The following is a 14500-nucleotide window of genomic DNA, read 5'->3' on the forward strand; positions in this document are numbered from 1 at the left end:
CCGTTGACTACTCTTTTCCCCTAATGGGCTACTGTTTCAAGGGGCCGTCTACTTTTTCGTGGCCCATTAGCCCAAACTATATAATGAAAAAAATTTCAGATTAGGTCATTTTTCTATTGCTTTTTTATTGTTAGACTACGTTTTTCTCTCAATGGAGCACCCGAAGAACAATCAGGTTTGTCTACTTTTCGTAAAATTTTTACCATGTTTGTGATTAGGAGTAGGTTTTGTTTATGGGGATAAATTTTTTTTTGAAAAAAATTGAAAAAAAAAAATATAAAACCGTAGGTTTCATATGAAACCTACGGTGTACAAGTGCCCAATGCACTGTTTGTGCAGTTTCGACTTGTACACCGTAGGTTTCATATGAAACCGTACGGAAGTTATTTTTTTTTTCGTTTTTAAAAAAAAAATGGTATCAATAGAATAGGAATTAGATATATTTTGTTGTGGTATAATTTTTTTTATAAAAAAAAAGGGAAACCGTATGTTTATTAGAAACCTACGGTGTACAAGTATTTACTACATAGTTTGTGCAGTAAACACTTGTACACCGTAGGTTTCACAAAAAAACCTTTTTTTTTTATTAAAAAAAATTTAATAGCCAATAAACATTTGTATCCCCTTGTATGTATCTTATGATTTTTTTTGGAAAAAAAAATTGTAGGTTTCCTAAAATGTATGGTTTTATATATATTTTTTTATTTTCAATTTTATTAAAAAAATTTTGTTTAAACGTATTTGTAACGATTGTATCCCCTTGTATATATCTTATGATTCAATGTTTTGCATGTCGTTAAAAATGATGTTATTTTCTATGTCTCAATTATAGCATACAATAGCAATGTAGTATCTATTTGAAGAAGTTTTTATGTGTATAATGTGTAGATACTTTCTATTATACTGTATTGATAAAATAACATTGTGTTTTGGTAGTTTTGGGTTTGTTATAAAATATTTTATTGTCACACCATTTTTAAAGTACAATACTATTTTTTGTATACAAGTAGTATAGAAAAGACAAAATTTTGTGTAAAATAATTTACTTTGGTATTTTATAGAAAGTAAATAGATTATATGAAATGTTTAACTGTTTTATTGTGTGATACTCCAACACTGTTTTTTTTTTATAAAACCTTATTTAACTTTATTTTTTATTTATTTTGTAGCTTCCTAACAAAAAGATGACATGCAATATATCTGTGAAAGCTTCATGTCACAAGTTGCATGAAGTTTTGAGTCAGTTGAACGGGCCGGTTCGAGAGATATTTTCAAGGACTAGCTTTGGTTACCTCTTGGATCTACCGGCTCAGTCCGGAGACGGACTACTTATTCATGGCCTACTACTTCACATGCTGCGTCCTACCCCTGAAAGTGATGCAGCTGAGCGTCTACATTTCATGTTTTCTAGACGTTCTTTATCATTTGGGCCGGAAGAGTTTTGTATTGTCTCGGGACTTTACATGGGCCGTTTTCCTACTTCACGGATCGAATTTTCAACCATGTATAATCACGGATACGGTGATAATACATTTCGGTCCAGAGTCTTCCTATATCGCACGGACACTACGTTACTTGTAGAAGATTTAGAGCTACTTATCTTGAACCGACGGTTCAATGAGATATCGGCTGACGATGTTGTCCGTGCGATTTTGCTATATATCCTCAATCAAGGTTTTTTGGGAAAAGAACCCAAAGACAAAGTCACGAAGGAATTTCTGTGGGTGGTAGAGAACCTGGATGAATGGAACAGGTATTTATCAATTTAATATTATAAAAAAATACTATTTTTTATATGTTTAACTAATAGTTTTGCATATAATATAGGTTCTCGTGGGGGAGTTACCTATGGAGTAAAACATACCCTAGATTGTCGGGTATGTTTAAGAAATTTGAGGATCATATGTCCAAACATCCCACAAAACCTTGTGTGTATACACTATCCGGTTTTGTTATTCCGTTGAAGGTAAAAATATAATTTTAAATTTTTTGGTTTTTATTTTTTCATAATCCCTGTTAGTTATTGCTAACTCTTATATATTAATGTATATTTATTACAAGATATGGATATGGGAGATGTTCCCACTAGCTCGGGGGAATGCTGCGATACGACGAAACAATTTATATCCTCGTATGTTGCGGTGGTTTCACCTTAGGAGGTTAACATGGGAGAAAGTTTGCGATCTTTTCGATGTTGACCAGGACGAGGCACATCAACCGAAAAGAAACATGATTGCCTCAGATGTCGAGTCATCTACTTTACATTACTTGACATATATTTCTAGTCTGAATCCTGAATCGCCAGAAGTCCCTTCTTCTGTACGCTACAACTTTAGAAAAGATGTAAGTAAAATACTAAAAGTAGTATCTAGTATATTAAAAATTTTCAACTATTATTGATATATAAAAAAATTTATGTAGGGAGCATCTTCATCTGATCCATCCTGTGGAAACAGCCGATCTACCCAGTCCATCGGAGAAACTCATACGGTGAGAATTAATAGGAGAACAACCCGAGAAATAATGGCAAGACTTCAAAGCTTGGAGGAAGAAATCCGAGGAATAAAATGTAAAGAGGGATTTGAAAAACGGGATGACAATAATGAATTTTTTGACGCAGCGTTTGGGGTAAAATATTTCATTTTATAAATTTACTATTAATTCTTAACGAAGGTTTCGAGGTAAAATAATTATTTGTTAAATTATTTTTCGTTTAAATGTAGGGGAATGAAGATGTGGGAGGTAGTTATCGGATGCCAAGCCCGGTGAACGAACAATTCGGTAGTCCACCGAATTCAAATCGAGTAAACGAGGATGATGATGTTGGTCGTAGAAAACAAAAAAAACCCGTGAAGGAGGTTATAATTTTATTTTTTTTTGTATATTAATTTTTATATTTTTTCAGAGTATATTAAATAAATTAATATGTATTTTGTAGAAGAAGAAAAAGAAGATTGTTGCCAGCAACATCGTGGATGCGGAAAATCATATACCCGTGCCTCCTGTTGCAAAACCAGGTCGTCCGGTTAGGGTATTGAAACCTTCTCAATATCTTAGCTCTCCATATGTTTCTGTAAGTTTCTTTAAAATTATATTTACTATAAATTTTTTTTTAACTATATGGATACTTATTGACTACGTGTATACTGTAGGTTCAAAATGCTCCCCGATATCGTCCGGGTGGGGTAATACGCAATGAACCACCACCCCCTTTTTCTTTTAGCGATCCCCCGACACTTTTATTGGAGCCATATGTCACTCCTGGATGTGCCGCCCCTTCATTATACATGGGAAACAAACCGGCTGTTTATTTGAAGCATCGGTTGTACAATGAAAGAATCGAAGCAGGGTTTTGGGATCTCCTTTTTTATTCAATTGACTTGGGATATTTAGATGAAGCGGTATGAAGACATTTGTTTATATTTAAAATTTAAATAATTGATAAGGGCCGTATGTTTAAATTAGATTTAAATGCAGCATGTTGACTTATGGGGAAGGCTTTTGAATGAGCGGAGACCGAACGATGCTCGATGGACAATCATGCCATCTTCATTTTTTGCTGCATTTGAGACGTTCGAGTGGGTAGGAAGTGCATTGGGACATCCGTTTGACCCGTTAGATGGATGTAAATCTTGGTTAGAAGTTGACCGTGTAAGTAAACAAATATTATTGATTAATCACTTAAATTTTGATATTACACTAATTAAACGTTGTAACTAATTCCAACGGTTGTGTGGTAAAACAGGTTTATTTTCCAATTTGTATAAACCCACATCATTGGGTACTTGGGGAGTTATGGATGGACACGCTGTCGTTGAATTTGTACGACAGCTTGCGATCTTTTCGCGCCGTCACCATGATTGATTTTGTGCGGTTTGAAGATCTTGTAGACCGCATTATTGTTGACATTGATTATTGGAATCACATGGGTTTGCCTGTTCAGAAAACATCCATTACTGTTACGGATGTTACGGACGTGCCCCAACAGGAAGGGATGTTTGGAGAGTGCGGTGTGTTTATGCTGATGTTCATGGAGCAGCTTGTTTCTGGACGGGCGATTGGTATATCGACGGCACCTGTTTTTGCGGCTACTAACTTTCGCAATAGGATGGGCATGGTATACTATGGATCAGTTGCAAAGGCGATTTTGTAGTTAGTTTGATTAGTAATTTTTTAGTAACAAATTATGTGTAATGTTTCATGTCGAAAGATAAAGTTGTATTTTGGTTTATGTTATCAAAATGTCCCGTTATTATGAAAGATAAAGAAAGTATCATATCGAGAGAAAATTACATATTATATAGATTAATCATAATAAACAAGCAAATATAATACAATACATATTACATACATAAACTCATAAATAACGCATAAACTTACTAGTTGATTAATCAAGAATTATCAAATTCAAACATTTGTAAAATCATTTGGAAATTTTTCTTTTTCTTGAATCACCCAGTCGTATTTTTTTTGTATGTTTTTGAGAATCTTTTCCATCTTAACCTCTTCTTTGTTGGCGTAGTCTGTTGCATCTTGTACCCAAACCCGTGCAGTTTTAATGTCACGTTCTTTGTCTTGGATCGACCTCATTTTAGACCAGATATCGGCTTGTAACTTATCCAATCGTTTCCTATCTTCTTCAATGCCTTTAATCTCGTTCTTGATCTCTTCTTCTTTTATTAATAGTTGTGATCGCTTCTCTTGTGGCATCAACCACCATTTTTCTTGAGAGGTGGACATCAGTTTATGTGATTGAGGTTTATAGAATACATATAAGTCTCTATATATAATTGACAATTTAACCACTTTTTTATAGGTGTTGACTACTGTAAAATAGCTTATGACTACTATATTATGTGTTGTCACATCCTACCAAAACATTATTGTACTTTGACTACTGTCTTATAGGATTTGACTACTGTCTACTAGCCATTGACTACTATGTTATGTTTAGTCTTATCGAACAGTGAATATTTGACACATGATTGTTATTTGACTACTTTTTTTATAGGTTTTGACTACTGTCTAATACCATTTGACTATTAGTTGATTTGATTGACTACTTTTTATAGGTTATGACTACTATCTTCTAGCCGCTGACTGTTATCTTGTGTTATATTTAATGTGGATTTGTTATCAATTCAGAAATGAAAGAAACAATAACAAAAAAAATTGAAGTGTGAAAATGACAGAAAGATCAGAGGAGATGAAAAGGATCTTGGCAAAATTTAATTGGCCATCAACGTCCAACAATAAGCCTCCTTTGGGGACAAGTTCCCATAACGTGTCAACCAATCCCCCTCCCAACGTTGATCCTCCTATAGTAGGAGAGAAGATGGATGAGGAAGTGAAAAAATTGTTGTTACAAAGAGAAGCTGAAGTGGATAAGGCTTTTAAAGATTATCGTCTCCAAAGAGACCTTCTAGACATCTATTGTGATGACATTGATCGTAAAAAGAATTGGATTATAAGTACCAGGCAAGAAATCCAATCTACCGAGAGTTCGATCCGTTCCAGTGAAGAAAATTTGCGAAAGCTTAAGAGTGAATTAGCACTTCGTGAGTACTATTTGGAGAAAAAAAGGAAGTCATTGCTATGAAAAAAGAGTATCCGTATGAGTTTCCGATGTGGGAAGAAGATGAGTAGTATTTTAATAATGTTCTTGCTTGTTGTAGTAATATAAAGGTAGTATATGTCCAAGTATGTCTTTCATTTTTAATTTTAAGGTAGTATATCTGCAACTATGTTTTTTTATTAGTGGTTGGTTAGGAGCTGCAAAATCTGTAATAGTTCCTGGTTTACTTATGTTTAGTAATCTAATTATGTTAATGTCAACTTTGTTTTATTAATTACTCAACGAAATGGTTATGTCTGCTATTTTTGAATTTTTTATTTGTAAACAACATGTGTTGTATAGTCGAATGAATTAAGAATAAATATATATTACAACATGTATAGCACACAAGCAATATAGAAAATTAAGACAAAAAATTCGCATACATGGAAACACAAACCATTACAATTAAGAACATACATTACTACATCTTACGTACTTCTACTACTTAGTGGTACATACAGCCTGCATAATCGAGATTTAGACTACAACTTATACACAACAACACCAAAAAAGAAAATCCAACTACAAAGTAACGCTATCTTCAAGTGTAGTACTTTGCTTTGAAGCTTCTTCTTTGATCAAACTAAGTTAGCAACTATCAACGAATTATTGTCTTTCGCTTCATCCAGCCAACAAATAAACCCAGACTGTGGTGGCTGATAAATAAATATCAATAACATTATGTGTATTCTCTAAATATTCAATCATAAATAACAATATATATATATATATATATATATATATATATATATATATATATATATATATATATATATATATATATATATATATATATATATATATAATTAAGTGATAACGCAAATACCTCTTCTTTAGGACAAGCGTAAAATAGCCGTCCAGGGTTGTTTGAAGTCCTTGATGTCCTTATAATACCTTGAGCCCCACAACTGCAATTTGCCATTTTCATTGGTTACTGAGATGGAATTTTTATTAGTGTGGCTAGATAAATATCTTCATTTATATAGTGCCATTAAGCTACATATTCAGACACATGATTGTAGCTTGACTACTGTCTTATAGGTTTGGACTATTACCTTTTAGCATTTGACTACTATTTTACGTGTTGTCTTATCGAACAGTGAATTTCGGACACAGGATTGTTGGTTAACTACTGTGTTGTACGTATTGATTACTGTCCACTTGCAGTTGACTACTGGTTTATGTGTTGTCTAATCTAACTGTTAATTTCTGACACATGATTGTAGCTTGACTACTGTGTTATAGGTATTGACTACTGTCTACCACCATTTGACTACTACTTTAGTTTTCGAATACTGCTTCGATTCTATAAAAAGGTTTTGAAATAATTTAAATCATCGTTATTGATATATTTTACAAAGGTTCCTGTTCACCGCCCTAACGTTAAACATGAGTTTCTCATACAATGACTATGAAGACAGCTTTACCAACTTGCATGTTTACCTCCACAACATTCAGCGTGCAAATCCCCACAGTTACACATACATCAAAACCGATGTTATGGATCGGTTCGAACTATGTTTTGTTGCTATTCGATGTGTGGTAATGTAGTATCGATTTGTTTATTATTTTGCTAAACCATTTTAGATTAGTCTAAAAACTAATAATTATGTTATATAAAATTTGAAATAGATCAACGCATTTATAGGATGCATGCTTCCGGTCATCTTCATAAGAAGTGTCGGTATCAGAGGAGAGTATCTTAATACAATGTTCGTAGTAGTTGCTATTGATGGAAACAACAATACTACGCCAATAACATTTGGTGTCGGGGTGGCAAATAGCGTTAACTCCTGCACTTGGTTCCTTATGAGGTTGAAGGATGCTATCAGAGTGGGTACGGAAGTTGCGCTCATAACCAACATGGGCGATACCATTGCTTCTTGCATTGGTCAAGTATTCCCTGATGCTTACCATGGTTATTCGTGTAACAGTGTTTTGAATTATTGCCGATTAAGAATTGGTCAAAGCAGAAATTTAGACTACTTGTTCTTCCGTGTATGCAAAGCATATACCACACAAGACTTTAAACAAACATTTTCTAAGTTAAGTCATGGTGCACAGGAAGTTCTTCACAACATCGGACATATGAAATGGGCACGGGCCTATTTCCCTAATATACGTTGGAATGTACTAAACATTAATATTCCAGAATTCCTAATGGTGTTATCGGTTAGTCAACGCAATGTACCGATAATAACGCTAATTGATGCGATTGTGCAGTACATCCAATAGACATTTGCAGAACGCTGTGTCATGAGAGGTAATATAGGAACTTTTTATAAATCAATTAAATGCCGGTAATTTATTATCCTTTGATTTTTCAGGAATGTTGAGCACCGTGTTCACACCTTACGCAGAGATGGTCCTTCAAAGGAGGATGTAAAAGTCTCGGCAATGGAAAGCAACGAAAATCCCACCTGAGATCCCGTCTATGTTACATTCGGATATTTTCCAAGTTTTTGATTTCAAACGTACATGTGTTGTGGATCTAAATCGACACACATGTTCTTGTGGGAAATGGCGCAGTCTTGGTATAGCATGTGGTCATGCTCTTGCTGCAGCACGTTATACAAACAACACATAATTAGCCGATATGGTTCAAATATATTATCGGGGAGATGTGTTTCGAACTACATACCATACTAGGAATGTGAATGTTGTTCCCTCTCCATCTGAATGGGAAATACCAGAGCCATTGTCGGTCATTTTAATCCCTATGTAATAGGTTGTCAGATGTTCGTTTAATAAATATAATTTTCATTGTAGATAACGCTACCTTCTAATCCCTATGTAATACCAGAGGCATTGATGGTCGCTTTAATCCCTATATAAAATCAACTCCTTCACATTATTAGACTACGGTTTCATAGTCTTTGACTACTGTTTGGCACACTGCATAATGTATAGTCTTTTCCAACAGTAGATTTTTCGCTTCAAACATTATTTTCGTGCAACGTTTCTGACCGAATTCTATTTGAAATGAGATCCCTTTATATAGCCTCGACCAAATTCATTGAAACATACCAATTCTCATAATGAGTGGATTTAATGAGATATACAAACAAAGCTTTTCCAACCTACCGATACTCTTACATAATCTTCAAAGAACAAATCGTAACTTTTTCACAATCATTAAGAAAGACATGAGAGATAGGTTTTAATTTTGTTTTGTCGCATTAGGATGCGTGGTAACTCCTACTCTATATTATGTTATTATTTATTTCAAGTTCAGATTTGTGTAATGTTGCCATTGTTTCTTACAGATTACTACCTTTCTCACATCCATGATACCAACACTATTTGTTGCTCATGTACCCCTTATTGGGACCAACATAACAACAATGTATGTTGCTCATGCTTTGGACGGTAATCATGAACCCCTGATCATAGCATTCGCTTTGGGAAGTGTTGACTGTGAAGAGGCTTGGACTTGGTTCATGAGAAGGTTGAAAGAATGCTTAGGTTACACTACTGAAGTTGGTTTCATAAGCCATATGTCTGACTCGATAGACTACGCCATTATGCAAGTATACCCAGATTCTTATCATGGGTATTGTTGTAAAAATATAGTCGATAAAGTTCGGGCTTCCACAGGAAGTATCGTTGTCGAACAGTTGTTCTGGAAGACATGCAAAACTTATAGTTTATCTGAATTTTACGTTTGTTTAAACAATTTAAAAAATGAGGTTAATGAGTATGATCTTGACTGGCTTGACAATATCCCAATGGCAAAATGGGCTCGAGCCTTTTTTCCTAAAGTCCGTTTCAATGTTAAATACATTAGCATTGCGATTGGATTGAGTTGGCTTAGATCAAACACGCACGAGTTACCAATAACGACAATCATTGAACTGGTCCATCAGTCAATACAAATGGTGTACGCGCAACGAGCTGAATTTGGAGGTAATAAATAATTGTTTTCTTTCTTTTCCGTTACTCCATCCTCTTTTTAATTTTAAGTAATTTAATTACACAGGTGGAATGCATGGTCAACTTACCCCTTATGCACAACACGTGTTTGAACGGAGAATGAACCAATCTAATGGTTATGAGGTTACACATATTGGTAGTGACAAATTTGAAGTGCGTTGTAATTTAACCTTACAAACGGTACAAGTTGAACGTGGTATTTGTACTTGTGGCAAATGGAAAAAATGCGGCATACCCTGTGAACATGGTATAGCATCATTAAGAAGGCTTACAGTTGAAGAGAAACAACAATTGGTTAATTATAGGTTGACTTCTGCGGTGTATCGACATGCATTCCAAGCGGAGACGATTAATCCTATTCCAATTCTTCTACATTGGGAAATACCAACTGAGAAGATGGTCGTCGTACCACCATTTGCACGTTACTAATTACTTAGACTAATTTTATTAGTAGTTATGTTTACCAGTAATATTATGTTTATTTGTAATTCTAATTTCCTTTCAGAATTATGTTATGTTTATTAGTAATTCTAAGTTCAAATGATTTTTATGTTAAGTGTATTTGACTACTACTTTACGTTTTTATCAGTAATGTTATGTTTTTTTCTGACACACGATTGTAGTTTGACTACTATGTTATAGCTTTTGACTACTGTCTAGTCGCATTTGACTAATACTTTACCTGCTGTCTTATGCAATAGTGATTTTTGCTCTCAAACTATTAATATGCAACTAACATAGAACTTATACGTGATACACTACAACATTCTAAAATTGAAAATGAATTCATATGACTTCGGTGTTTGGCATTGCGAAGACGAAGACTGCTATGTTTGTTCCGATACAAACCCAATTCCTGAAGGCCCAGATTTCCCACTCCCAGATTACATGCCTGACGACATTTTCCATGCTATGAAGGCTGCTGAAGAAGCCAACGTAAGGGACTCTGAAATTAGTCGCAAACTCAACCAACGTGCAAACGACATAGCAAATCAAGTAATTGAAAAAGAAAAACGGATTGCTGAAACTACAAAAAATATCAAGGAAGCTAAGAAGTGGATTCGAAATGCAAATACGGAGTTTCAAAAGCTTCAAGCAGAACGGGATCGTCTATTAGATGTTGTTAGAATTAGAGGGGATTTTATCGACCGTGAACAAAACTTGTATCCCAAACAGTTTCCTAATCTGTGGAAACCAATTTAACTATGTAATAGGTGGTGAGACGTACCTTTAACAATGTTATGTTTAATTCTAATTGTAATTTCCTTTACTTTTATGTATGTTCAATTTTGTTGACTACAAACATGATGTATTTCAAACTTATTACAAACACATTGTTAACTATATTACAAACATAATATATTGAAAAATATATTACAAACTCAACAACAAATATATTACATAGACAAAGACAAATATATTACAAACTCAACAGCAAATATATTACAAGCATCATTATTTAAAGGGAATAAAAATTACATCGACAATAAAACAACCATCAAAGGGTCTGGGATTTCCCATTCAGCTGGTGGGGGAACTGCGTGAACGGTTTGTGTCTGGTAGATGAGCTGATATACATCGGCATGGTAATATACTTGAACCAAATTAACAATGTCATGCATGTCTAAATCACGTGCTGCTGTGATGGCATGACCACATGCTATACCGAGACTGCTCCATTTTCCACATGAACAAGTATAAGCTTTAAGGTCAACAACACAAGTTGTTTTAAAATCAAACACTTCATACACATATGTCGGCATGGGAGAGGATATATGTTGGGGGATATGTGTTGCTTGCCAACGAATAGACTTTTGCATCCTTCTTTGAACCAACATTTCAGCATACGGTGTTAATACACTAGTCAAACTCCCTGAAAATTAAATATGGTTACAAAAGGTTGTTGTACAACCTATTTAATTCTTTTATATTTCATCCAAAAATATACCTGCAATTATACTTCGTTCAACAAAAGTATTTTGCATGTACTCACGAATTCCCTCGATAAGCGCTATTATCGGTACATTACAATGATTGCGCGATACTACTGAAAAGTATTGAGGAACTTCCATGTTGAGTACATTCTAACGGATGTTAGGGAAATAGGCTCTTGCCCATTTCGGATGACCGATATTCGTAAGCACTTCACGAGCATCAATGCTTAATCTAGAAAAATTTTGTGCAAAAGTTGACAACGTGTAGGATTTTAATGTTATCCAGAACAAAGTTTCCAATGATCTCCCGGAGCCTACTCTTGTGCGTAAATAGTTTTGCACGCTGTTACAAGTGTAACCACGATAAGAATCACTGAAAACATTATCTACGCAAGAGCTAACGCCATCGTACATATTGGATATGAACGCTATTTCCCTACCCTCTCCGAGACATTCTTTTAAACTCATCAGGAACCAGGTAGAATTTACCACATTATTTTCAACCGCCATACCAAACGCTATTGGGAAAGTCAGATTGTTCCCATCTTTAGCAACAGCTACAAACATTGTTTTTAGGTAGTCCCCTCTAAGAGGGACGACACCTATGTAGAGGACAGGCAAGAAACAATGCACGAATGCATGGACCTGTAATTTTTAATAGTGCACACCAATTACTTTAATGTACAAACATTATCAAATGTAAAGACACAAAACGGATTTGGAAAAGAATTATACCACCCATCCAATAGCCACAAAACAAGATTGGAAACGATCCATCAAATCCGTTTTGATGTGAGTGTGAGTATGCGGGTTGGTTCGCCTTAGGTTATGAAGGTAAACAGGCAAGTTGTTGAAGCTTTCTTCATGGTCAGTGTCGGAGAAACTCATTTCGAAACAATTTTAAGAGACAATTAACAATTACTTAGTGTGCGTAAGGTTGTGCGGGTTAGGGGCTTTGCATATGTGGACACATAAATAAGTAATAGCTGCAAAGGCAAGGTCAATAATGTATTGTCTTTTCGAACAGTATATTTGTCGTTTCAAACAGTATCTCCGTGTAAGGTATCTGACAATCGGACTACTCTTTGACATTATATGACTACGGTTTCATAGACTTTGACTACTACTTTGTAGCCTGCATAATGTATTGTCTTATCGAACAGTATATTTGTCGTTTCAAACAGTATCTCCGTGTAAGGTATCTGACAATCGGACTACTCTTTGACATTATATGACTACGGTTTCATAGACTTTGACTACTACTTTGTAGCCTGCATAATGTATTGTCTTTTCGAACAGTATATTTGTCGTTTCAAACAGTATCTCCGTGTAAGGTATCTAACAATCGGACTACTCTTTGACATTATATGATTACGGTTTCATAGACTTTGACTACTACTTTCTAGCCTGCATAATGTATTGTCTTTTCGAACAGTATATTGTCGTTTCAAACAGTATCTACGTGTAAGGTATCTGACAATCGGACTACTCTTTGACATTATTTGACTACGGTTTCATAATGTAGTTTCAAATAGTACTTATGGGAATCCACCTAATTGTATGTTATTATTTTTTTTCTTATTTAAGTACTCCTATAAAAATTATAACAAACTAACAAAAAACTTAAAAAAATGGCCTCCAATCAACCAACTTCTTCCAACGCAGTTGCTCCGTCTAATACTCCACATCCATGGACGATAAGAGAGGTAATGGTGGTAACACGTTGTTGGTTGAACATTTACGATGATGTAACCATGGTTAACCCTGATTGCTTAGAAGGTGATGAATGGACCCGCATAACAACCATGTTTAACCTCTCGTTGGGAGAAGGAAAACACCGAACACAAGAAGATATTTTTGGTAAGTGGATGGATTTAAAGGAAAAAATCACATGGTTTAATCGATGGTATCATCATCTTAAAAACAGGTATCGTTATCCAAACAACGACGAAGATCTTTTAGAAACGGTTAAATATCATTACATTTTGGAGCACGAGGGAAGTGACTTCGAGTATGAGGATGCATGGATCCTACTTAAAAATAACAAATGTTTCATGTAGAAGGCTCTTTTATGTGAAATGTCTTATGTAATGTTTCGTAAGGGTGTATCTCGATTTCTATAATGTTTTATGTTTGTGTTTTATTTTTCATGGAATAAAGGAGTTAATAAGTGGAGTACTAGATTTAATTAATAATCTGAGAAGTGCTTTTTAATACAAGCAATACAAATTACAAATACGGGAATTCATTGCTTTCCTACATTAATCTAAGGACAATTCAAATCAAATGTACTATTGAAATCAAAAGTAGGGTACACGCTTTCATTCTATGACCCGCTCCCGGATGCAAACTCATCAGTCATTATGCCCTTTTGTGTAGATTTTTCCTCCCCCCAGATCTGCTCCCCGATCCCCTACCCTTACAATCGTTCCTAGTGTGTCCAAATTGACCGCATGTAGTGTAACATCCCGAAATTCAGGTGCATCTCTTATACCCTTCTTCTTTTCCAAGTTGTCAAGTTTGGCCCCTTAAAGGAAATATTAAAGCAAATGAGTACGCTGCGCGTACTCATGCGCTTAATTTGGACGCGGACTCGCCTAGGTACGCTGGGCGTACCCAAGGTTACGCCGGGCGTAACCGGCCCAGATGCAAACCCTAAATTATGGCTTGTGCACTATAAAAGGAATGTTAAGGCCTTATCCTCAGCCACCATTTCAGAGAGTGAAACCCTAATAGAGAGCCACCCTTCGTTCCTAGCTTGTGTGTGTGTGTGTGTTCTAAGCTTCAAAGTGCCATTTCAAGGTGGTGAAGGAGAAGAGGAGGCCATTTTAGGAGCTAGAAGTTGGTGGACAAGAGTAGATCTGAGTTCTACAGAGGTTAGAGCTTCTTCCTGAGGTAAAAAGCTCAAAGCTTTCCTTGTCATTTGTGATTTGTGTTTCTTGGACCAATTTTTAGGGTTTTTGGTCCCAAGGTGGAGACTTTATGAGCAAATGGTCTCCATAAGCCTAGATCTACT

General features: G+C 35.1%; 1 protein-coding gene across 1 annotated transcript; it reads right to left on the minus strand.

The window, feature by feature from the left end:
- Positions 1-11634: 11634 nt before the first annotated feature.
- LOC145122364 (uncharacterized) lies at positions 11635-12372 on the minus strand. The gene is made up of 2 exons (XM_079057972.1): positions 12220-12372; positions 11635-12129 (listed from the first exon to the last, which is right to left on the minus strand). Exons 1-2 carry the CDS (start codon positions 12370-12372, stop codon positions 11635-11637), a joined length of 648 nt encoding a protein of 215 aa, XP_078914098.1.
- Positions 12373-14500: the final 2128 nt, after the last annotated feature.

The sequence above is a fragment of the Lactuca virosa genome, chromosome 6, assembly GCF_052849685.1.
Source record: "Lactuca virosa cultivar CGN04683 chromosome 6, Lactuca_virosa_CGN04683_v6, whole genome shotgun sequence".
Lineage (NCBI taxonomy): Eukaryota > Viridiplantae > Streptophyta > Magnoliopsida > Asterales > Asteraceae > Lactuca > Lactuca virosa.

What these genes read in the sequence shown, in the direction of transcription:
- LOC145122364 (XM_079057972.1), bottom strand. Translation starts at nt 12,372, where the DNA reads ATGAGTTTCTCCGACACTGACCATGAAGAAAGCTTCAACAACTTGCCT. An exon ending in TTGTGGCTATTGGATGGGTG is followed by an intron (nt 12,130 to 12,219) that starts GTATAATTCTTT and finishes TAAAAATTACAG; the next exon opens with GTCCATGCATTCGTGCATTG.